This window comes from Oncorhynchus keta, chromosome 35 (genome assembly GCF_023373465.1).
Source record: "Oncorhynchus keta strain PuntledgeMale-10-30-2019 chromosome 35, Oket_V2, whole genome shotgun sequence".
Lineage (NCBI taxonomy): Eukaryota > Metazoa > Chordata > Actinopteri > Salmoniformes > Salmonidae > Oncorhynchus > Oncorhynchus keta.
This window is the reverse complement of record NC_068455.1, coordinates 69350985-69374750: the sequence shown is the minus strand read 5'-3', so window position 1 is coordinate 69374750 and position 23766 is coordinate 69350985. Positions and strand designations below refer to the sequence as shown.

Below are 23766 nucleotides of genomic sequence, written 5' to 3'. Positions count from 1 at the left end.
TTGCTATGAGACTGGGAATTAAGCTCAGGGGCATCCTGTTTCATCATTGCTGAGATGACTTGATTGGAGTCCACCTGTGGTAAATTCAATTAATTGGACATGATTTGGAAAAAGGCACATACCTGTCTATATAAGGTCCCACAGTTGACAATGCATGTCAGAGCAAAAACCAAGCCACGAGGTTGACGGAATTGTCCATAAAGCTCTGAGAGAGGATTTTGCAGATCGAGGGAATGGTACTAAAAAATGTCTGCATCATTAAAAGTCCCGAAGAACACCGTGGCCTCTATCATTCTTAAATGGAATAAGTTTGTAACCACCAAGACTCTTCCTAGAGCTGTCCGCCAAGGCCAAACTGAGCAATCGGGGGAGAAGGACTTAGCCAAAAGGCACCTAAAGATTCTCAGACCATGAGAAACAATATTCTCTGGTCTGATGAAACCAAGACTGAACTCTTTGGCCTGAATGCCAAGCTTCACGTCTGGAGGAAATCTGGCACTATCCCTACGGTGAAGCATGGTGTTGGCAGCAGCATGCTGTAGGGATGTTTTTCATCGGCAGGGACTGGGAGACTAGTCAGGATCAAGGAAAATATGAACGGCGCAAAGCACGAGAGATCCTTGATGAAAACCTGCTCTAGAGTGCTCAGGACTCCAGACTGGGGCAAAGGTTCACCTTCCAACAGGACAACGACCCTAAGCACACAGCCAAGACAACGCAGGAGTGGCTTTGGGACAAGTCTCGGAATTTCTTTGAGTGCCCAGCCAGAGCCTGGACTTGATCCCGATCGAACATCTCTGGAGACACCTGAAAATAACTGTGCAGCGACACTCCCTTTCCAACCTGACAGATCTTCAGAAGATCTACAGAGAAGAATGGGAGAAACTCCCCAAATACAGGTGTGCCAATCATACCCAAGAAGACTTGAGTCTGTAATCGCTGCCAATGGTGCTTCAACAAAGTAGTGAGTAAAGGGTGTAAATACTTATGTATGGTATTTCAGTTTTTTAAATAGAAAAAATATATTTGTTTGGTGGGGGGAAAACAACTATTTTAATCCATTTTAGAATAAGGCTGTAAGGTTTCAAAATGTGGAAAAAGTCAAGGGGTGTCAATACTTTCCGAATGCACTGTATACAGTAGGTGAAATGGGAGGAGTATGTACACAAAGCGCTGTAATTTTGAAACGTTTTTCCTGATATGAATTAAAATGCCCTCAAATGAAAGCAGCTGTCAGTCTGCACTTTATCCTGATAATCATTGTATAATTTAAAGTCCAAAGGGCTGGAGTACAAAGCCAAAAGACAACAAATGTTGCCCCTCCCAATACTATTGGAGTTCACTCTATATAATAAATATATACTTTCATCCATTTAACATTGTTTTCAAGCTTTTTAGAGGACTTTTTAGGTGATATTGAATTTCCAAGGTCATATTTTCAACTTTATTTTCTGTTTAACTGATTTCCTGTTTTATAAATAATAAATGTTTCAATCATGGACACAGTGTAACGGCGTTCGTCTGTTGAAGGAAGAGAGTCGGACCGAAATGCAGCGTGTTTGTTACTCATGATCTTTAATGAATGAAAACGAAACGATACATGAAATAACTCAATACAAAAACAACAAACGGAACGTGAAACCTATTACAGCCTATCTGGTGAAACTACACAGAGACAGGAACAATCACCCACAAAATACACAGCGAAACCAGGCTACCTAAATACGGTTCCCATTCCGAGACAACGAGAATCACCTGACTCTGATTTAGAACCGCCTCAGGCAGCCAAGCCTAACTAGACACACCCCTAATCATTCACAATCCCAATGCAATAAAACCCCAATACGAACACAACACATAACCCATGTCACACCCTGGCCTGACCAAAATATATAACGAAAACACAAAACATATTGACCAAGGCGTGACACACAGCAGAAGTTGGACAAAAAGATGTTTGTTAATTTTTATTTTTTCTATATGATCTGTTAAATATGTTCAATTAAGACAGAAGGTATATTGAGTTTAAAACATCCTTTTTATTTTTGTAAGCAGACATTTATAGATTATGATTGTATTATATATGTTGTTTACCCAGGATAATTTCATAAAAATGTATAAATCTTTCTTTGCAACAATTACACTTTTATACAATCACCATCACCCATTTCATGTAGGCTATTATTAGATTGAAACAACTGACACTTTTGTAGTTGTGTAATACACCTGATATCATTTTACGTGAGAAAAAAATGTACAGATCAAATCATGTCAACTGTAATAACCTGAAAGGAAAGTGCTTCAGTACTAAAGCTGAGATATACTGTATACTTATGTTTCTACAACCTACTTATTATCATAGCTGATTTTTGCAAGAATTGAAGAACAGAAAAGGGATTTTGCTCACAATTAAAACCTAAAGGCTTATCTGGGTGTCAAAGTCGCACCTCCCACACCTGTGTTTTACAGTTAAATTGTGTATCAAGGACTGATTCAATCTGCTCTATTTCTTGTTTCTGATTCTTTTACAATCACTACAACTGAGTATAGTTTAAATTGTCTAAGTGTCAGCCCTCTATCTTAGGAATGAATGAGATGACGTCACTTAGCTCGTCCAGGCTCTGCTGTAGCTGATCAGCTGTCTGTCTGATCGTCTGGGTGAACTTCATGGCCTCTGACTTGACCTCAGCCTTTGGTTCTTCACATTCAGGGTTCAGCTTAGTCATGGAGTCTGTGTCCATCAAGTGTAACTTACTGCTATCACTAGACTGTTTCTCAGCCTTCGCCTGTCGTATGTTGTGGATCTCTTTGCATCCATGGCGATGAAGAAGATATCAACTGCTACAAAGAAAGCAGAGAATATTCCTGTTGCCATCTCTAGAACACGCACTGCCCTAGCAGTTTGAGCTGCCACCTTGCCAATGGAGGCCACATGGACCAATCGGACAAGCTCTGGGATGCTCCCTAGGCCCCTCCCAACCCTCGCCCCAGCATTTGCTAGCTTCTCTGCATTTAAAATGCCTCTTTCTGTGGTAAAGGAGCCACTCATCTGCGGTGTCTCCAAACCCTCAGCGATGTTTTGTAGAGATGTCACCACAGAGTTCATCTTCTCCTGGAACTCCTTGATGATGTTGTTGATGGCTTTGCGGTCGGTAGACTGATTGACCATGTTGGTAATGTTGGATACTCCGGCTGTGGCTCCACCAGCGACAGCCACCCCAACACCCACTCCTGTAACGATCAGGGAGGCGCCCAGAGTGAAGGGAGCCAGGATGAGGCCTACTATGGAAGTGATTCCTCCAGCTGCCCCAATAACACCTCCAGTCAGACTGCCTATGGTGGTGCCCTGGTGCACACACTCCAAGCCGTCTGCCAGAGTTCTCAGAATGTTCAAGTTTGTCTGGAGCTCCTTCACAGTTTTTTCATTCTGTAAGAAAATGAATTTAGACAGATGGATGAATGGGTGGACAGACAAACAGATAATTTGATTGAAGGATGGAAATATGGACGGAATTTATGGATGAATGAGTGAATGAACAAACAATTGTATCATATCATCATGTATTGCAAACCTTTTTTGTGAGGAAACTAATAATGAAGGGTTTTGCCAGGATTTCACCAGCTGAAGGTCTACTGGTCGGTTCTTGTTGGAAGATGTCACACAGTAGTCGATGGAGCTCAGGTGAGAAACTCTCTGGGAGAGATGGGTAAGGACCCCCCAGTATTTTGGGAATGAGCTTGATTGTGCTTGCTGCAGTGAACTGTTATGAAAGAACTGTTACTATCACACTGCATGTTGCTTTAGCAAGAGGCAAATGAGGAGATGGAGGCATTACTTACTGCACTCTGAAGCGTACACAACTCATACAGCACACATCCCAAGGACCAAATATCACTGCAAAGGAGGGAAAATGCATTGATATTTCACTCTCCATGGGGATTTCTCATGGGAGGCAAATGTTCATTATATAAATATTATCTTTGTTTTTGCCAAACATATGACATCACAGGGTTGCAGGTCCCCTTTGATAAATGTGTCTTTGTTTTTATTTAGGATTTACCTTTTAGTGTCATAAATTCCACCAGTCAGAATCTCTGGGCCTAAATAACCCACCATTCCATCGTCTGAAGATCCAGATGGGGAAGCACTGGTAGGAGAGGTACTCATTAGCAGACAATCATTTAACAGGATTTGACATATATGTATTCAAATCCATTTTCACCAGTTTATTATTATAAAAACGGTAACATACTTTTCATTGACTCTTCCGAAATCTCCCAAACAAAGTGTCCCAAATTTTGTGAGGAATATATTCTAGTGAAGAAAAATATATATATTTAGTTGAGTGAAAGCAAAACAGCTAATTAACCATTTATATCACATCAAATAACATATACGGTTAATTGTCCCACATAAAGGCTATATTCAGGACAACTCTAGTCTTTTCAAAAAGATGATGAATATGTACAGAATAACCCTAAAATCACCAACAGGGGTCAAAAAGTCTTGATTCGTAAACCCTTGTTTTGATCGTTAAGAAACATTAGGACATTGTCAAGTAACTAGCTTCCGACCACAAAACACAATTTATCATCATTTCTGTGTTTTATATGGAAGAAAGAAAAATGATATATATATTTTGTATACTAGTGTTGTGTGGGCGGCTAAGCAAAACATTTTGAAAGATATAGATATGGCTCCACCACAGATTTGGCCCCTGGGGTGCATGGAAGCCACTAACTCAAAAATGACAAAAACATGTAAATACATATTTAAACCCAAGGGACTCATCTGAAGTCGGAACCGTTGATGTGCCAACTTCTGTTTGAACCAGAACCATTCGGGCTACAAACTAATATGACCCCACTGTGAAAAGGGGAGATTCTCACAAACACGATGGTGCTCTTCGTTTATAATTTTTTTAAATGTTTTATTTCACCTTTATTTAACCAGGTAGGCTAGTTGAGAACAAGTTCTCGTTTACAACTGCGACCTGGCCAAGATAAAGCAAAGCAAATGTGACACAGACAACAACAGAGTTACACATGTAATAAACAATAAACAAGCCAATAACACAGAATAAAAAAAGAAAGTCTGTATACAGTCTGTGCAAAAGGCATGAGGAGGTAGGCAATAAATAGGCCATAGGAGCGAATAATTACAATTTAGCAGATTAACACGGGAGTGATAAATGAGCATATGATGATGTGCAAGTAGAGATACTGGTGTGCAAAAGAGCAGAAAAGTAAATAAAATAAAAACAGTATGGGGATGAGGTAGGTAAATTGGGTGGGCAATTTACAGATGGACTATGTACAGCTGCAGCCTTCGGTTAGCTGCTCAGATAGCTGATGTTTAAAGTCGGTGAGAGAAATAAGTCTCCATCTTCAGCGATTTTTGCAATTCGTTCCAGTCACTGGCAGCAGAGAACTGGAAGGAAAGGCGGCCAAATGAGATGGTGGCTTTAGGGATGATCAGTGAGATATACCTGCTGGAACGTGTGCTACGGGTGGGTGTTGTTATCGTGACCAGTGATCTGAGATAAGGCAGAGCTTTACCTAGCATACACTTATAGATGACCTGGAGCCAGTGGGTCAGGCGACGAATATGTAGCGAGGGCCAGCCGACTAGAGCATACAGGTGGTATAAGGTTATTTGGTAACCAAACGGATGTAACAAAATGGATGGCACTGTGATAGACTGCATCCAGTTTGCTGAGTATTGGAAGCTATTTTGTAGATGACATCGCCAAAGTCGAGGATCGGTAGGAGAGTTAGTTTTACGAGAGTAATTTTGGCGCCGTGAGTGAAGGAGGCTTTGTTGTGAAATAGAAAGGCGATTCTATATTTGATTTTGGATTGGAAATGTTTAATATGAGTCTGGAAGGAGAGTTTACAGTCCAACCAGACACCTAGGTATTTATAGTTGTCCACATGTTCTAGGTCGGAACCGTCCAGGGTGATGAAGCTAGTCGGGTAGGCGGGTGCGGGCAGTGAACGGTTGAAAAACATGCATTTGGTTTTACTAGCGTTTAAGAGCAGTTGGAGGCCATGGAAGGAGTGTTGTATGGCATTGAAGCTCGTTTGGAGGTTAGTTAGCACAGTGTCCAAGGAAGGGCCATAAGTATACAGAATGGTGTCGTCTGCATAGAGGTGGATCAGGGAATCGCCCGCAGCAAGAGCGACATCATTGATATATACAGAGAAAAGAGTCGGCCCAAGAATTGAACCCTGTGGTACACCCATAGAAACTGCCAGAGGTCCGGACAACATGCCCTCTGTTTTGACACACTGAACTCTGTATGCAAGTAGTTGGTGAACAAGGTGAGGCAGTCATTAGAAAAACCAAGGCTATTGAGGAGTCTGCCGATAAGAATACAGTGATTGACAGAGTCGAAAGCCTTGGCCAGGTCGATGAAGACTGTTGCACAGTACTGTCTTTTATCGATGGCGGTTATCATATCTTTTAGTACCTTGAGCGTGGCTGAGGTGCACCCATGACTGGCTCGGAAACCGGATTGCACAGGGGAGAAGGTACGGTGGGATTCGAAATGGTCAGCGATCTGTTTATTAACTTGGCTTTTGAAGACTTCAGATAGGCAGGGCAGAATGGAAATAGGTCTGTAACGGTTTGGGTCTAGGGTGTCATCCCCTTTGAAGATGGGGATGACCGCGGCAGCTTTCAATCTTTAGGGATCTCGGACGATAGGAAAGAGAGGTTGAACAGGCTGGTAATAGGGGTTGCAACAATGGCGGCAGATAGTTTTAGAAAGAGAGGGTCCAGATTGTCTAGAGCAGCTGATTTGCACGGGACCAGGTTTTGCAGCTCTTTCAGAACATCTGCTATCTGGATTTGGGTGAAGGAGAAGCTGGGGAGGCTTGGGCGAGTAGCTGCGGGGGAGGGGGCAGAGCTGTTGGCCGGGGTTGGAGTAGCCAGGAGGAAGGCATGGCCAGCCGTTGAGAAATGCTTATTGAAATTTTCGATTATCATGGATTTATCGGTGGTGACCATATTACCTAGCCTCAGTGCAGTGGGCAACTGGGAGGAGGTGCTCTTGTTCTCCATGGACTTTAGTGTCCCAAAATGTTTTGGAGTTAGAGTTACAGGATGCAAATTTCTGCTTGAAATAGCTAGCCTTTGCTTTCCCGACTGACTGCGTGTATTGGTTCCTGAATTCCATGAACAGTTGCATATCGCGGGGACTATTCAATGTTTTTGTGCTGGTCATGGGCATTCAGGTCTGGAGTTAACCAAGGGCTATATCTGTTCTTAGTTCTGCATTCTTTGAACGGGGCATGCTTATCTATGGTGAGGAAATTACTTTTAAAGAATGACCAGGCATCCCCGACTGACTGGATGAGGTCAATATCCTTCCAGGATACCCGGGCCAGGTCGATTAGAAAGGCCTGCTCGCAGAAGTGTTTTAGGAGTGTTTGACAGTGATGAGGGTGGTCGTTTGACCGCGGACCCATAGCGGATACAGGCAATGAGGCAGTGATCGCTGAGATCCTGATTGAAAACAGCAGAGGTGTATTTGGAGTGCAAGTTGGTCAAGATAATGTCTATGAGGGTGCCCATGTTCACAGATTTAGGGTTGTACCTGGTGGGTTCCTTGATGATTTGTGTGAGATTGAGGGCATCTAGCTAAGATTGTAGGACTGCCAGGGTGTTAAGCATATCCCAGTTTAGGTATCCTAAAAGAACAAACTCTGAGGCTAGATGGGGAGCGATCAATTCACAAATGGTATCCAGGGCACAGCTGGGAGCGGAGGGGGTCGATAGCAGGCGGTAACAGTGAGAGACTTATTTTCAGAGAGATTAATTTTTAAAATTAGAAGTTCGAACTGTTTGGGTATAGACCTGGAAAGTATGACAGAACTTTTCAGGCTATATCTGCAATAGATTGCAACTCCTCTCCCTTTGGCAGTTCTTTCTTGATGGAAAAAGTTGGGTTTGAAATCTAGAATTTTTGGGGTTTGGAAGGACATCAGGGTTAGTGTGCTAAAGCAGTGAGTAAAACAAACTTAGTTTTATGGGACAAATGAAAGGATGTATGGAGGTAATTTTCTGCCTACCCCCCAAAAAGGGTTAAATATGTGTAAAAAATATATTCTAAAAATATACAGTACCAGTCAAAAGTTTGGACACACCTAATCATTCAAGGGTTTTACTTAATTTGTACTATTTTCAAAATTCTAAAATAATAGTGAAGACATCAAAACTATGAAGTAACACACATGGAATCATGTAATAACCAAAAAATATAGTTCATATTTGAGATTCTTCAAAGTAGCCAACCTTGCCTTGATGACTTTGGTGTTTAATGGTGGTTCTCAAACCTCCCCTCGGAGAGTAATTTTAAATGTTGTTGTAACCCTGAACTAGCACACCTGATTAATCTAATCAACAGCTTGATGATTTGATGACTAAATAATTTAGGTTTGCTATCTTTGGAGTAAATCATAAGCATTGAACATCTGGGGGTCCCTGAGGAGAGGGTTGAGAACCACCTAGCAGACCCGTGTGTACCTGTGGTCTGAGGTCTCTGTGAAGAAGGCCCAGGCCATGGACATGCTTCAGGGCCATGCAGATCTTGACAAACCAGTCCATGATCTGAGAAGTAAAGCAGTCCATAATTTGTTTAGCCTAAAACATTTTTTTTTAATATAATGTAAAAAATAGAAATGGCTTTGTTCCAGGCTGACTACATTGCAGAAGCCTGACAGATCTCACAACAACTTGATAGGTGAATATATCAGCTAATATATGATATAGTAATCTGATGCCCAACTGCAGAGTTGATGACTTGGCATGCAACCATTGGTTGAGGCAATGCGACATCTGCAATGTAGTCAGTCTGGAACACAACCAATATGTTATTCCATCAGAAACCTGTTCTTCTGAAAATGGGTTCCCCTCTTTGATCTTCTGTGCAAGATTTCCACCGTCACAATGGTCCATCACTACAAAGTAACTTTCATCATCTGTGAAAATGCAGAGTTTGTGTGAATGTATTATTGTGGGACATATTGTAATAGCATGCTAGCTTACTTGCAAACATATTGGAGTGGTTTCCCAGACAGACATTAAGCCTAGTCCTGGACTAAAATGCATTAATTAAAAAAAACATTTAGTCCAGGATTATGATTACTCTGTGTCAGAGAAACCACCCCTAACATTGTCTCTCTAAACTGAAAAGGAAACACGAGTCACCTTGGAAAGAGTTCTTGTGGCTTGAAATATGGGGGTGATTTATCTGCAGGAGAGTTTCAACCTCATCGATTATGTCTCCAGCACTGGAGTTCATGACTGAGTTCTATTAAAGCAAAAAAACACAGTACTAAATCAAAACCAAACACTTTACTTTATAAAGGTTTCTAAATTAAGCATAGCTGTGTCTTCCTTCAAATCAAACTGTATTTAAGCCTCTAGAGTCTATTGACACACCGGTGCGTCAATCTAAGTAACATAATGAAAAAAATCCTCATCAAAATCTGTCAGTTTAAACTAGAGATATCTGCGTCTCAATCCACCACATCTGCATAAGGTGGCCTTCCGCATCTGGTGCCTGAGCTACAACGGTGTTTGTCAGACCATGAGACATCCCGAAAACTGGTCTTCTCACGAAAACGTTGGTAGCGTCTGAACAGTTTGGCCTACAAAACTAATATTGCCACTCTACGAAAAGACGAGACTCTCAATAACATGACCGGGGTCTCACATGAATTGAAGTATGGAGTTAGGTTTGACCCTACCCAGAAAAAGGAGTTAAATATTGTATATGTAAAAAAAAATTCAAATAATGTTATCTATCTGTATATATATTTCCTGAGCTACTTATATCTCCTACATATAGGACAGGCACTTCTAAACCTTATTCCTAATACATTTGTTGACTCGTTTTTTTGCCATTTATGAATGTGTTACTCAATGCGTTTCTATGGGCTATTGTAGTAAAGGCCCAATTCAATATTTTATCATTTTTTTAAACATTTTTTTTATACCTAAATGTGTCCTAAAATCAAATAGTTAAATGATCCAATCTTAGACCATATATAGTACCATCTTAAACCATAAAGTAACAGTTAGCATCTGGGGTGGCCACCAGCTGCATTAAGTACTGCAGTGCATCCCCTCCTCGTGGACTGCACCAGATTTGCCAGTTCTTGCTGTTAGATGTTATTCCTCTCTTCCACCAAGGCACCTGCAATTTCCCAGACATATCTGGGGGGGATGGCCCTAGCCCTCACCCTCCGATCCAACAGGTCCCAGACATGCTCAATGGATTGAGATTCGGGCTCTTCGCTGGCCATGGCAGAACACTGACATTCCTGTCTTGCAGGAAATCACACACAGAATGAGCAGTACGGCTGGTGGCATTGTCAGGTTGGAGGGTCATGTCAGGATGAGCCTGCAGGAAGGGTACCACATGAGGGAGTAGGATGTCTTCCCTGTACCTCACAGCGTTGAGATTGCCTGCTATGACAACAAGCTCAGTCCGATGATGCTGTGACACACCGCACCAGACCTTGATTGACCCTCCACCTCCAAATCGATCCCGCTCCAGAGTACAGGCCTCGGTTTAACGTTCATTCCTTCGACGATAAACGCAAATCCGACCATCACCCCTGGTGAGACAAAACCGCAACTCGTCAGGGAAGAGCACTTTTTGCCAGTCCTGTCTGGTCCAGCGACGGTGGGTTTGTGCCCATAGGCGATGTTGTTCCTGTGATGTCTGGTGAGGACCTGCCTTACAACAGGCTACAAGCCCTCACTCCAGCCTCTCTCTGCCTATTGTGGACAGTCTGAGCACTGATGGAGGGATTGTGCATTCCTGGTGTAACTCGGGCAGCTGTTGTTGCCATCCCGTACCTGTCCCGCAGGTGTGATGTTTGCATGTACCGATCCTGTGCAGATGTTGTTACACGTGGCCTGCCACTGTGAGGACGATCAGCTGTCCATCCTGTCTCCCTGTAGTGCTGAAACTCTCACAGTACGGACATGGCAATGTTTTGGGACGTTTATTTTTTTGCTTAGTTTGTGTCCTCTGTTCACCATTGTCTTGTTGGTTATTGTTCCCATGTCCGTTGGTCCTGCTTTGTTGTTGCGGCTTCTGTCCTGTGTGTATTGTGCTCCTGTTTACATGTCTTGTCCCGTGTGTGTTATGGGTCTCGTCCCGTGTACTCAGAGGTTTACCCTCGCTCTTTTGTTTGTGCTTCGTCCCCGTGCCTTTTCATGGCATTTTGTATTTTGGGCGGAGTCTTAAAACCCCTATTACGTATTCCTGCGCTTTTCGCCAATCATTTATACAACTTGATAAGCTTAGTCTTTTAAGATTTAACGTTGATTTCAAATTGCAACACACTTTACAGTAAAACAATTGAATGAAACAAGTAAATTAAGTACAAAAAGAGACTCACATGTGGCCTACAGTATGTTGGAATTTACAGAGCAAAAGCAGACAAGTGCCAAATTCCTTATAAATGATCTATAGTCACATAAAAAAACATACCTGATTTAAAAGCGTTACTCTCAAAGAAAACCAAATGGTGCCCACTTACCTCATTCCGTTTGATCTCTTTAATGACAAACTGGTCCCCATTTTGTCAGTAGCAATGACACCATTCTCTACCTTCCTCAGGATAGTGTATCCTTTCTTCTCAAGGACACTCTGTGTATTCCCCATCTTTGGATTTAGCTAGAATACAGTATGGTGTCCTTGGTAAATAATTAAAATTTGAAATATGTGTGTTCAGTACAATAATTCAAATTATAAATTAGAAGTTGATGAATAAGAAGCTCAACAATTATTTTGTCATTTGTCTGCATTCCACAGTAAAAACCTCATAGAAACGGTCAAACGTGGTGTTAGTGTGACAGTTTGGGGATGCTTTGCCACCTCAGGACCTGGACAACTTGCTGTAATGGAAGGAAACATGAATTCTGCTCTGTATCAGAGAATTCTACAGAAAAATGTCAGACCATCCGTCTGTGAGCTGAAGCTGAAGCGCAGCTGTGTTATGTAGCAAGACAATGATCCAAAACACACACTCAAGTGTGTGAAAATGGCTAAAAACCTACACATTTAAAGTTCTAGACCTAATCTCAATTGAGATGTTGAGAAAGGACTTGAAACGAGGAGTTCATGCTTGAAAACCCACAAATGTCGCAGAGTTAAAGCAGTTATGCATGGAAGAGTTGGCCAAAATTCCTCTACAGCGACTAGAGAGAATGATCAACAACTACAAGAAGCGTTTAGTTGGAGTCATTGCAGCTAAAAGGTGGCAATTCATTTTTTTACACAGGGGTATTGGACAGTTTGTTTATGAAATAGATTATATGTATGTAATTGTGTAATTTGTTCACTCAGGTTCCCTTTATCTAATGTTACATTTGGTATCAAAATATGCTAAAGTAGAGGAAATTGGAAAGGAGGCAAATAGTTTTTCACAGCACTGAATATGCAAAATCAATGATATCATGTTTGGTGGTGCTTCCTGCTCTGTCCCCATCCTACACTTGCTACGAATGTCCAACCGTGTGGTCCACTATAAAAAGACAAATGCACAGAAAGTGGAATCCTCCTGATTCTTGCAATTAAATTAAAATACACTTGTTCTAGCTTGTGCTGAGACTTGTGGTTTATGACAAGACATAATGTTGTTAATATAGTAGTGAATATAAACATTGGTAGAGCTATGGGGAAATGATCCTTTAATGCCCTTGTTTTCTAAGACCATATCTGATGATCTCTAGAACAGGTTTAACAACATACTGTTTCTCAGAAAGGACACCATCTTTGACAAACATCGTGAAATATCACTCCTGGTAAAGGCCTGTAAACAAGTTAGATTTGTATGGTAATTAAATTAATCAAAAAGGCTGTTTAGAACTGCTCAGCCACAAACAAATTTGCTTGAAAGCAATTATATCCATTCACATACAACAATAAGAGGTGCACTTCACTTTTACAACAACTGCATATTCCATGATAGGAAGATATAACACAGATCAAAAACTTCTGACATTTCTTATAATAGCTGGAATTTAAGCTACTTAAAATAAATATGGCAATGTAGTCATATTGTGCATGAATGAGTATTAGAATACCATTATATACTTCTAAAAGGGTATGTCGTTTCAGTATTAAATTACCTGTTTATAATATTACTTTTTATTACAAGGAAAGTTCTTACCAATGAATGTGTTGTCTCTTCTATTTACCTTTTACTTTACATCTGGAAAAAAAACATTAAATACTCCTCTTTAAATGTTCTGTCATCCTAAATTTGGACAAGAGGACACACCCCGTAAATTTTCCGTTATCGTTTTTAAACAGCAATAAAGCCAAGTCCCTAAACAGTGCTGGAATATTTGTTCAGAAATACAATCAGCGATGGTGTCAAGGATACTGTCTGTATAAGTGGGTGTTCCCTCTCTCGTGCGACCTCACAGTTCCTCAATAATCTCTGGCATGCTCACGCGAGAGAGGGGAACAGTTGACTCTGGGCTATTTAGCTCGCCAGAGGGGCTTTAAGTAGACCAGAGTGGCCCTGCCCGATCAGAAAATTTTAGGGAGCCGAATGTTTTGCTTTCTCTTCTGTGTCTGATATAATACATTGGCTCATCTCTCCTGCTGACCTGGATGGAATTTTGTGATTCCTCCTGGGGGTGGCAGGTAACCTAGCGGTTAAGAGTGTCGTGTCTGTGACTATCATTAAATGTAAAGACTGTTATTTTATAAAATCAATTATCTGTGTAATTATTATTATGTGATTAAACTAATCATGTAAACATTAATTAACTAGGAAGTCGGGGCACCACGATAAAAAAAAAAAGTATATTTCCCGAATCGACTCTTCAGATATTTTCGTATCTTATCAGTCTTCTATAAATTATTTCAATTGTTACCTGATTAGTTTCCTTCCAAACGTCGTACAATTCTTGGTAATCTGCACGAACCCTAGTTTTCATAACGAATCAGTAATATACAAAATTGGCTTAATTATTCATTTACTGACTAACTAAAAATCCCAGAAATACATCACAAACAAACAGTAGATATTGGTTAGTAACAATGATAGAAAGTCCCTAGTGGGCTAAGCAGATGTGACGGTTTGGTCGGCAAAGTAAAGGGGTGAGGACTGAGAAAGAGCTGGAAAGACAGAAGTGATTCACTACACAGTCTATAATTCTATTCTTTGAAATGATAAGCCTTCGCACATGAATGGCCGCTCATTTGAGAATCATTGCAGTTCATTTATTTATGACCATATATCGTTGTGTCTTCTCTGTTGGAAACACTGGCTCGTCCTGTAGATTTCATCAGTCTCTGTTTAACTTTCCCAGAAGTCACAATTATGAAGTGTTTTGCTCAAAGTGGCCACACCCCGTGAGCCTAGAGATTACATCAGGCGTCAAGATAAAACAGGCATTGTGCTTTCACAACCATTCTAGACGATGATAAAAACAGATAAATATGTGCTACCTTTCACTTTGAACAGAGTGCATAGTAGTGTTGAATTTAGTAATAGAGTACTGAGAGAAATAGAAGTGACAGTTTAAGATAGTGAATATTTTTCTAAACATTTGTGAGGTACAGGCTGTATCCTTTAATGCCCTTAGTTTCTAAGACCATATCAGATTATCTCTAGGTTAGTTTAAGCAACATACTGTTTCTCAGAAATGACACCATCTTTGATAAACATGAGGCAATATCTCTCCTGGTAAATGCCTGTAAACATTTAGAATATAATTACCATACAAATCTATCAAAAGGCTGTTTAGAACTGCTTAGCCACAAAACAAATTAGCTTGAAAGCAATTATATCCATTCACATAAAACAATAAGAGGTGCACTTCACTTTTACAACAACTGCATATTCCATGATAGGAAGATATAACACAGATCAAAAACTTCTGACATTTCTTATAATAGCTGGAATTTAAGCTACTTAAAATAAATATGGAAATGTAGTCATATTGTGCATGAATGAGTATTAGAATACCATGATATACTTCTAAAAGGGTATGTCGTTTCAGTATTAAATTACCTGTTTATAATATTACTTTTTATTACAAGGAAAGTTCTTACCAATGAATGTGTTGTCTCTTCTATTTACCTTTTACTTTACATCTGGAAAAAAAACATTAAATACTCCTCTTTAAATGTTCTGTCATCCTAAATTTGGACAAGAGAACACACCCCCTATATTTTAGTTACTGTCTGTATAAGTGGGTGTATAATGTTTTGCTTTCTCTTCTGTATCTGATATAATACATTGGCTCATCTCTCCTGCTGACATGGATGGAATTTTGTAATTCCTCCTGGGGGTGGCAGGTAACCTAGCGGTTAAGAGTGTCGTGTCTATGACTATCATTAAATGTAAAGACTGTTATTTTATCAAATCAATTATCTGTGTAATTATTATTATGTGATTAAACTAATCATGTAAACATTAATTAACTAGGAAGTCCTCCTAGAGTTGAACAAGAGCACAACCCTGTATTTTCCGTAATTTCTTTTGTGAGGGTATGGATAGTACCATTGAGAGCAAGCTTCATATTAAATTAGTACATTTTTTCTTCAACGAACTTATTGGTGCGTACTGCCACCTACTGTGCAGGATTGTGTATAGTTTAAACAGGCATAAAGCCAAGCACCTAAACAGAGCTGGGATATTTGCTTACAAATATAATCAAAGATGGTGGATAAATAAGATACTCAGTCCGTTTTCCATTGAAAAACCTTTTCAAGGTTCCTGTCTGTAAGGGGGCATTCCATCTCTTGCGTGAGCATGCTTTTCCCGAGCGAGCTCACTGGTCCTCCATAATATCTAGCATGCTCATGAGAGAGAGAGAACAGTTGACTCTGGGCTACTTAGTGTCCCCTCCCTGCTCGCCTCAACGGGGAAAATAAGTAGACCTGAGTGGCCCCACCCAATTAGAAAAAAATTAGGGAAACATGTGTTTTGCTTTCTCTTCTGGTATAATGCGTTGGCTGATCTGGATGGAATTCTATGATTCCTCCGGGGGTGGCAGGTAGCCTAGCATTTAAGAATGTTGGACTAGTCATCAAAAGGTTGTTGGTTCAAATCTCCGATATGACTAGGTGAAAAATCTGTCAATGTGCCCTTGAGCAAGTCAGCCACCAGCCGCGGGGGTCCAAGTCCGGCCCAGATGACTACTTAGAAACAATGGAAGCCATTATTGACACTGGACATGATAAAACAGACTTTTACTGTACACTATATACAGTTGAAGTCAGAAGTTTATATGCACTTAGGTTGGAATCATAAAAACTAGTTTTTCAACCACTCCACAAATTTTATGTTAAACTTCTCTGGGATATGTGGGACGGTAGCGTCCCACTTGGCCAAAAGCCAGAAAAAAATGTACCGAGCCAAATTCAAATATATTACTATAAAAATCAATCTTTCATGAAATCACACATGAAAGACACTAAATGAAAGCTACACATGTTGTGAATCCAGCCAATATGTCTGATTTCAAAGAGGATTTACAGCGAAAGCACATCAAATGCTTATGTTAGCTCAGTACATAGCCACAGAAAAACACAGCCATTTTCCCAGCCAAAGATAGTAGTCACAAAAAGCAGAAATGAAGATAAAATTAATCACTAACCTTTGATGATCTTCATCAGATGACACTCATAGGACTTTGTTACACAACACATTTATGTTTTGTTCGATAATGTGCATATTTACATCCACAAATCTCAGTTTACATTGGCACCTTGTTCAGAAATGCCTCCAAAATATCCGGAGAAATTACAGAGAGCCATGTCAAATAACAGAAATACTCATCATAAACGTTGATGAAAGACACATGTTTAACATAGAATTAAAGATACACTTGTTCTTAATGCAACTGCTGTGCCAGATCTAAAAAAAAAAAAAAAAAAAAAATTACGGAAAAAGCACACCATGCAATAATCTGAGACGGCAATCAGATATAACAACATTTCTCCGCCATGTTGGAGTCAACAGAAATACAAAATGACATCATAAATATTCCTTTACCTTTGATGATCTTAATCAGAATGCACTCACAGGAGTCCTAGTTTCACAATAAATCGTTGTTTTGTTCGATAATGTCTATTACTTATGTCTAAGTAGCTACTTTTGCTAGCACGGTTAGTTCACATGTCCAAAAGCTGGCGCTGGTCCAAGCGAACTCGGACAAAAACTTCAAAAAGTTATATTCCAGGTCGAATAAACTGGTCAAACTAAGTAGAGAATCAATCTTCAGGATGTTATTTTCATATATATCCAATAACGTTCCAACCGGAGCATTCGTTTTTGTCTACAGAGTAATGGAACGCAGGCGATATCAACAGTAATGTGCGCAACCAGGAACTGGCATTCTGACAGACCACTGACTCATTCCCCTCCCATCCGGTCCAACATCACACTAGAGGCTTCATTCCACGTTCTACTGACTGTTGACATCTAGTGGAAGGCGTAGGAAGTGCGAACAGATCCATATCTTGTTTGTTTTATTAGTAGTTAGAATACAATATCAGGGTATAGCAATAAAACAATATTACAAAGAAGTAACAATAACCCTGATATAAAAATAATATAATGCATTGACAAAATCACAAATATGAGTTATATAACAGTAAGAAACAGTAATTGTTGAGCCCCATAAGGGGGAAGGGTAGGGCAGGGCAGAACAGAGCTATACAGGCCAAATGAAAACAAAACATGGTCATAAGGCCAGGGTAGCTTCAAAAGACAACACATGTTAATACTTCTGACACAATTAACAGTGTTTTACATAGATAATAGAATAATGTAGCTAGCTACATAAGCCGATTTGAATATAACACCATAAAGGTTATGAAATTAGTCACGTTATCTCGCGCGTCCATGGTTATAAGGAATGTACATAAAGATTATGCTCTAAAACATACAGTGAGCTACAGTAGAAACAACATAAGACATACAGAAACTATAATGTAATAAGGCACTTACTTTGATAGAAATGCACACTTTTGCAGTTTTTATCAGTAATGAAAACAACAATGAATGCAATGCAGGCACTTGCGAACAGCCCCTGTTCTGACTGGAGCTGCACAAATCTCTACCGAAACAATTGGGAAGTGTTTGGGGAAGTTTGTCCAGGTCAGTAATACCTAAAAAGTTCATTGTCCGCAAAAGTGAAATGGCCTCCTTTTTGGGGGGAATTAATGAGTAGGCGGAACACACCGCAATTCAAAGTGTTGTTTGAAAATAAAAATAGAATAGAAAATCATTTGAAATTGACAGGTTGAAACAGGTTTGAGGGCAGCGCGGATTTACTGTCCTGTTGCGTAACAATCACATTTTGGAACAGTGAGCACATTCTGACATCACACGGCTAAAAAACTCACGCTGGGGGGACCGTTAGAGATATTTGGAACTCACGTATGAAAAGATTAACCAGGGTAGGGGGCACTATTTTCCTCCGGATGAAAAGCGTGCCCAGAGTAAACTGCCTGCTACGCGTATAATTGGTAGATTTGGAAAGATAACACTCTAAAGTTTCCAGAACTGTTACAATTATGTCTGTGAGTATAACATAACTGATATGGCAGGCGAAAAGCTGAGGAGAATCCATCCAGGGAGTTCCATTATTTTGAAATGGCTGTTTTTCCAATGAAAGCCTATCCACCATTTAAAGGGATAGGACCCAGATTCCGTTCCCTATGGCTTCCACTAGTTGTGAAGTCTTTAGAGATTGTTTCAGGATTTTATTCTGAAAAATTAGGGAGAATAACAACTTTGAGTGAGTGGGATAGTGGGATGCCTCCAGAGCTGTTTGCTGCGCACAACCAAGAGTGCGCATTTCTTGTTTTTCTTTTGTATTGATGACGCTATTGTCCATTTTAATATTATCAATTATTTAGTCTAAAAACAACCTGAGGATTGATTATAAACATTGTTTGACATGTTTCTACGAACTTTACTGATACTATTTGGAATTTTTGTCTGCCCGTAGTGACTGCCTTTGAGCCATTGGATTACTGAAAAAAAAACGTGCCAACAAATTGAGGATTTTGGATATAAACAGGGACTTTATCGAACAAAATGAACATTTATTTTGTAACTGGGAGTCTTGTGAGTGCAACCATACGAAGATCAAAGGTAAGTGATCAATTTTATTGCTATTTCTGACTTTCGCAACTAATCTACTTGGATGGTAACTGTGTGTAATGTTTTGTGTGCTGTCCTCAGAAAATCACATAGTTTGCTTTCGCCATTAATCCTTTTTGAAATCTGACATGGCGGCTGGATTAACAACACGTTAAGCTTTATTTTGATGTATTACACTTGTGATTTCATGAATGTTAAATATTTATAGTAATTTAATTTGAATTTGGCGCTCTGCAATTTCACCGGATCAAATCAAATCAAATCCGGATGTTGGCCAGGTGGGATGCTACCGTTCCAGGAACCCATATTAAGTGAGGTATCCTTGTACATAATTGTTAACTAGCCAGTTGCGGGCAGTCAAATGTCCATAGAATGAGGGACTAGAGCGCAGGTGTGACGCCTTACGAGGGCACCTGGCTTGGCAAAGTTCAAATGATAATGTGTAATGTTTTGATAAATGGGGTAAACAGGAATGCCCTTGGTTACAATTGTTATATGCTATTTTTAGTGTTTTGTTATTCCTGGTGTTGATGTTGTATTGGATTTTTGGGACCGTGTTACACAGTTAGATAGGAGACACAGGTGCTCTGTTTGTAGTTTTGCACATTTGGATAGACATTAGAGAATCTATACCACAGTAATTGCAGTAGGTGATATTCCCGTATGGAAATAACACCCCATTCTGGGGCCACTAAGTAGGCAATATTTTAATGGATATATGAAATTCACTGTTCATATGGATAAAATATAAAATCAGAAAAGTGGTAACCAGTTTATTCTGTTTGTTCTTTCACTCTGTGTATGTGTTCTGTGTTTCTGTGAGTGTGTGAGTGAAGGAGCAGGAGCCATGGGAGCACATGGGAGCAGAGGACATGGCTTGCCAGACCCCTTGACGGCATCGGGTCTCCCCTTTCAGGGAACATGTAACTATGCCCTTGCCAGTCTCCTTTTGTGAGGAGAAATGGCAGCATCAATTCCTCTTCTCTGATCACTGCCCTTTCAATCTAATGGGCAGAGACATCCTATGTAAGTTGGGTATTAACATAACGTGTGGGCCGACTGGGCTGACAGTTCTACATGAGGAGGAGGGGGATCAATTGATGTTGATGTCTGAGTTCTGTGACTGGTATTATGCGTAGAACATTAACAATGAGGTGCCCAATATTGCTCGTCTTTTCTCAATGGCCAAAACCCATTGGGGCCACAAGGGCAGTTTCATGCCTGAGACAGGCTTACATTGCATTTCCAATTAGAACCAGAGAAAATCAATAATTTGTGTAAGAGTGGTGATAGCTAGCTTAGCATTTAGCGTTAGCATTTAGCACGCAACATATTCACAAAAACCAGCAAAGGGATCAAATAAAATAATTTACCTTTGAAGAACTTCAGATGTTTCAATGAGGAGACTCTCAGTTACATAGCAGATGTCCAGTTTTTCCTGAAAGATTCTTGTGTAGGACACAATGTTCCGTTTTGTTACTATGCATTTGGCTACCGAAACTAACCGAAAATTCAGTCACCTACACGTCGAACTTTTTTCCGAATTAACTCCATAATATCGACTGAAACATGGAAAACGTTGTTTGAATCAATCCTCAAGGTGTTTTGTCATATATCTCTTCATTGAAATGCCATCCCTGGAAGCCTGCATTCTTCTCTGATTCGGATGGAAAAATACTGGTAGCTGACTTTTGCGCACCAATTTCCACGCAGACACCGTGCGGGACACTTGGCAATTGTAGTCTCTTATGGTCAATCTTCCAATGATATGCCTACAAATACATCACAATGCTGCAGACACCTTGGGGAAACAAGAGAAAGTGTCCGTTCATTCCTGTCGCATTCACAGCCATATAAGGCGATCATGGAAAACGTAGCCTCAGAAATCCTGTTCATTTCCTGGTCGGTCAAACATCTTGGTTTTGCCTGAAGCATTTGTTCTAGGGCACTCACAGTGAAAATCTTTGCAGTTCTGGAAACGTAAGAGTGTCTTCTTTCCAAAACTATAAATTCCAAGCATAGTCGAGCATCTTTTCGTGACAAAATATTGCGCTTAAAACGGGCACGTCTTTTTATCCAAAAATGAAATACTGCCCCTATAGGACTAACAGGTTAATGAAGCTGTCTTTGGCCCTGACCCCTGTGGTTCCCAATCCAACTAGGTTGTTATCTGCAGTTCCAGCCACTGCTAAGTGGTTTCCTGTTATTGATCTGGCTAATGTGTTTCTATGCATTCCCGTTGCACCAGAGTCACAGTTCCGGTTTGCTTTCACGTTCTTCGGAAAGAGTTACACTGAGTCTCTGGCAATATCCTTAGCTACATTAGCACAACATTTGAAGCGCTTCATTATCCTGACGGGGAGCACTCTAATAAAGTACGTTGATGACTTGTTATTGTGCTCTGAAACTCTTGAGGCGTGTGAATCTGATACTCAAACTCTTTTGACCTTTCTGGCAGAGAACCACCAAAAAGTTTCAAAAACTATGTTGCAACTTGTCTCCCAAACTGTAAAGTATTTGGGGGTCCAGAGAGAGTGCAAACTATTCTGCCTGTCCCCCAGCCTGTTACCAGACACCACATGATGTCACTGACTGGTATGGCAGTGACATCGCCAGTAAGGTGTGGCTGCCTGACTATGCCGAGGTTGTCCAGCCTCTCTCAGATCTCATTGATGGTGACAAGATGGCTATGAATGAAAAAATAAAATGGACCTCTGAAGGACAAACTGCTCTGATGAAACTGAAACAACTCATGACTACTTCCCCATGTCTGGGTCTCCCTGACCATTCTAAACCATTTCACCTGCTTGTGTGTGGAAAAAAAGGGTTTTATGTCGTCTGTGTTGACACAGGACCATGGGGGGAATCAGAGACCCGTGGGTTACCATTCTGAGCAATTAGATAGTGTTGCCAAAGGCCTGGTGTGCTGTTTGAGAGCGGTAGCTGCAGCTTTTGAATCTGTACTGGTTTGTGCTGACATTGTTGCTATGAGTCAACTAACTGTGAATGTGCTTCACACTGTTCATGCTCTCATCTTACAGGCAAAGACTGCTCATCTGACTCCAGCAGGGCTGCTCCTCTATCAGTATGTGCTTCTTAATATGTCTCATGTGACCCTGAAAAGAGCTTGTATCAAAACCAAAATGCTGATTTGAAACTATTTGTGGATGATTCAGCTCAGAGGTCTGAGAAAGGAGAACCACTTTATTGCCTATGCTATAACATCTGCTTTAACCACACTTGAATGTGCTAAATTGGCATCACATCTCTCAGCTCAGGCTGCAGAACTGTATGCACTCTTAAGCGCTTGTATCCTGGCTAAAGGCCAGTCTATACTGACAGCAGGTATGCATTTAGGGTCATGCATGATTTCGGTACTCTGTGGAAACGGTGTGGGTTCCTCACGTCCTCTGGTATAAAACAATTGCCTATCGAAACTGGTTGATAACCTCTTGAAAGCAATTCTTCTCCCCTCTGAAATAGCAGTGTGTAAGTGTCTGGCACATATTAACTCTTCTGATCCTGTATCCAAAGGCAATGCAGTGGCTTATCTGGCTGGAAACGCAGCAGCTGTGTGCTGCTGATTCTCCTGTTTTGCAGATGGTTTTACTGGACCGTTCCAGGTGTTGCTGACAACCCCCACCGCTGTCTGAGTAGCTATAGAGGTCCATGTGGATCCATGCTAGCCACTGCAGGATGGTGCCATACCACCAGGTGGATGATGGACTTCATGATGGCGTAGGGTAGTCGTCGAGGGACTAGATGGCCAGGGGAGAGCCAAGCTGAGACTCTGAGCATCATGGTGTTTGCCCTTGTTCTTATCTCTCTCATTACAGTTGCTATATGGACGGTGGTGACCGAAGAGGTGCCATACGGTGAACTGAACGGAAAGGCTGGACAAAAGGAGATCAGCACTTATATCATGCAGACCCATTGGACTGTGCCAGATGCCAGAGACATGACTGTACCATTTGATCTGATGAGGTGTGTATCTAGCAATCTGTATTTTCTCATTCTCATTTCTATTTTTTCAAATTGTGATAATGTCCTGAGGAATAACGGTTGTAAACTTTGTTCCCAACGGAGGTCGTTTACATGGAAATATAGGTTTTTTAATTCATTAATTTGATTGATTTTTATAACCTGTACCATGTAAGTTGCCATGTTACTATTCTTATTTTCTCAAGAAAGAACATAGTCCCTTTGAGAGAGGAGGGAAATCAGAATTATCTAAGTAACATTGAAATAATTAAGGTGTCTCATTTGCAGAATATTCTTACATGTTTTAATTACTGTTGATATGTCTCCCTTCAGACTGTTGTTGGTGGCTGTATTTCCTCCCTCATATGGGCCTGTGTTTAGGCAGTGTGGAAGTGTTTGCTTTCACATCCTCCTCAGACACCACTCAGTCTTTTTGACCTCAGTCACTTGAGGAGAGAAGTCAGGCTTGTTCATCACATATTGCTGTGGAGAGTAGCTGAAACAGAACATGGCAATAGGAGGTCAGAGGGGAGCATTGTTTTTATATGTGAAGGTGTATCTAATATGAACCCAGGGATGGGGTGAGTATAGGAACCAATAATATTCCTTGTGTCAGCACCCCTC

General features: G+C 40.6%; 1 protein-coding gene across 1 annotated transcript; it reads right to left on the bottom strand.

Annotated features, from left to right (window-relative positions):
- Nucleotides 1–1556: 1556 nt before the first annotated feature.
- LOC118368949 (serine/threonine-protein kinase PLK4-like) lies at nt 1557–15203 on the bottom strand. Its single transcript, XM_052497484.1, is given in 11 exon segments — nt 1557–2812; nt 2815–3427; nt 3573–3761; nt 3841–3895; nt 4062–4148; nt 4254–4315; nt 8531–8614; nt 8894–8985; nt 9215–9317; nt 11563–11699; nt 15096–15203. Coding segments are annotated over 9 exon segments (1521 nt in total). The 5' UTR covers nt 9309–9317; nt 11563–11699; nt 15096–15203; the 3' UTR covers nt 1557–2567.
- Nucleotides 15204–23766: the final 8563 nt, after the last annotated feature.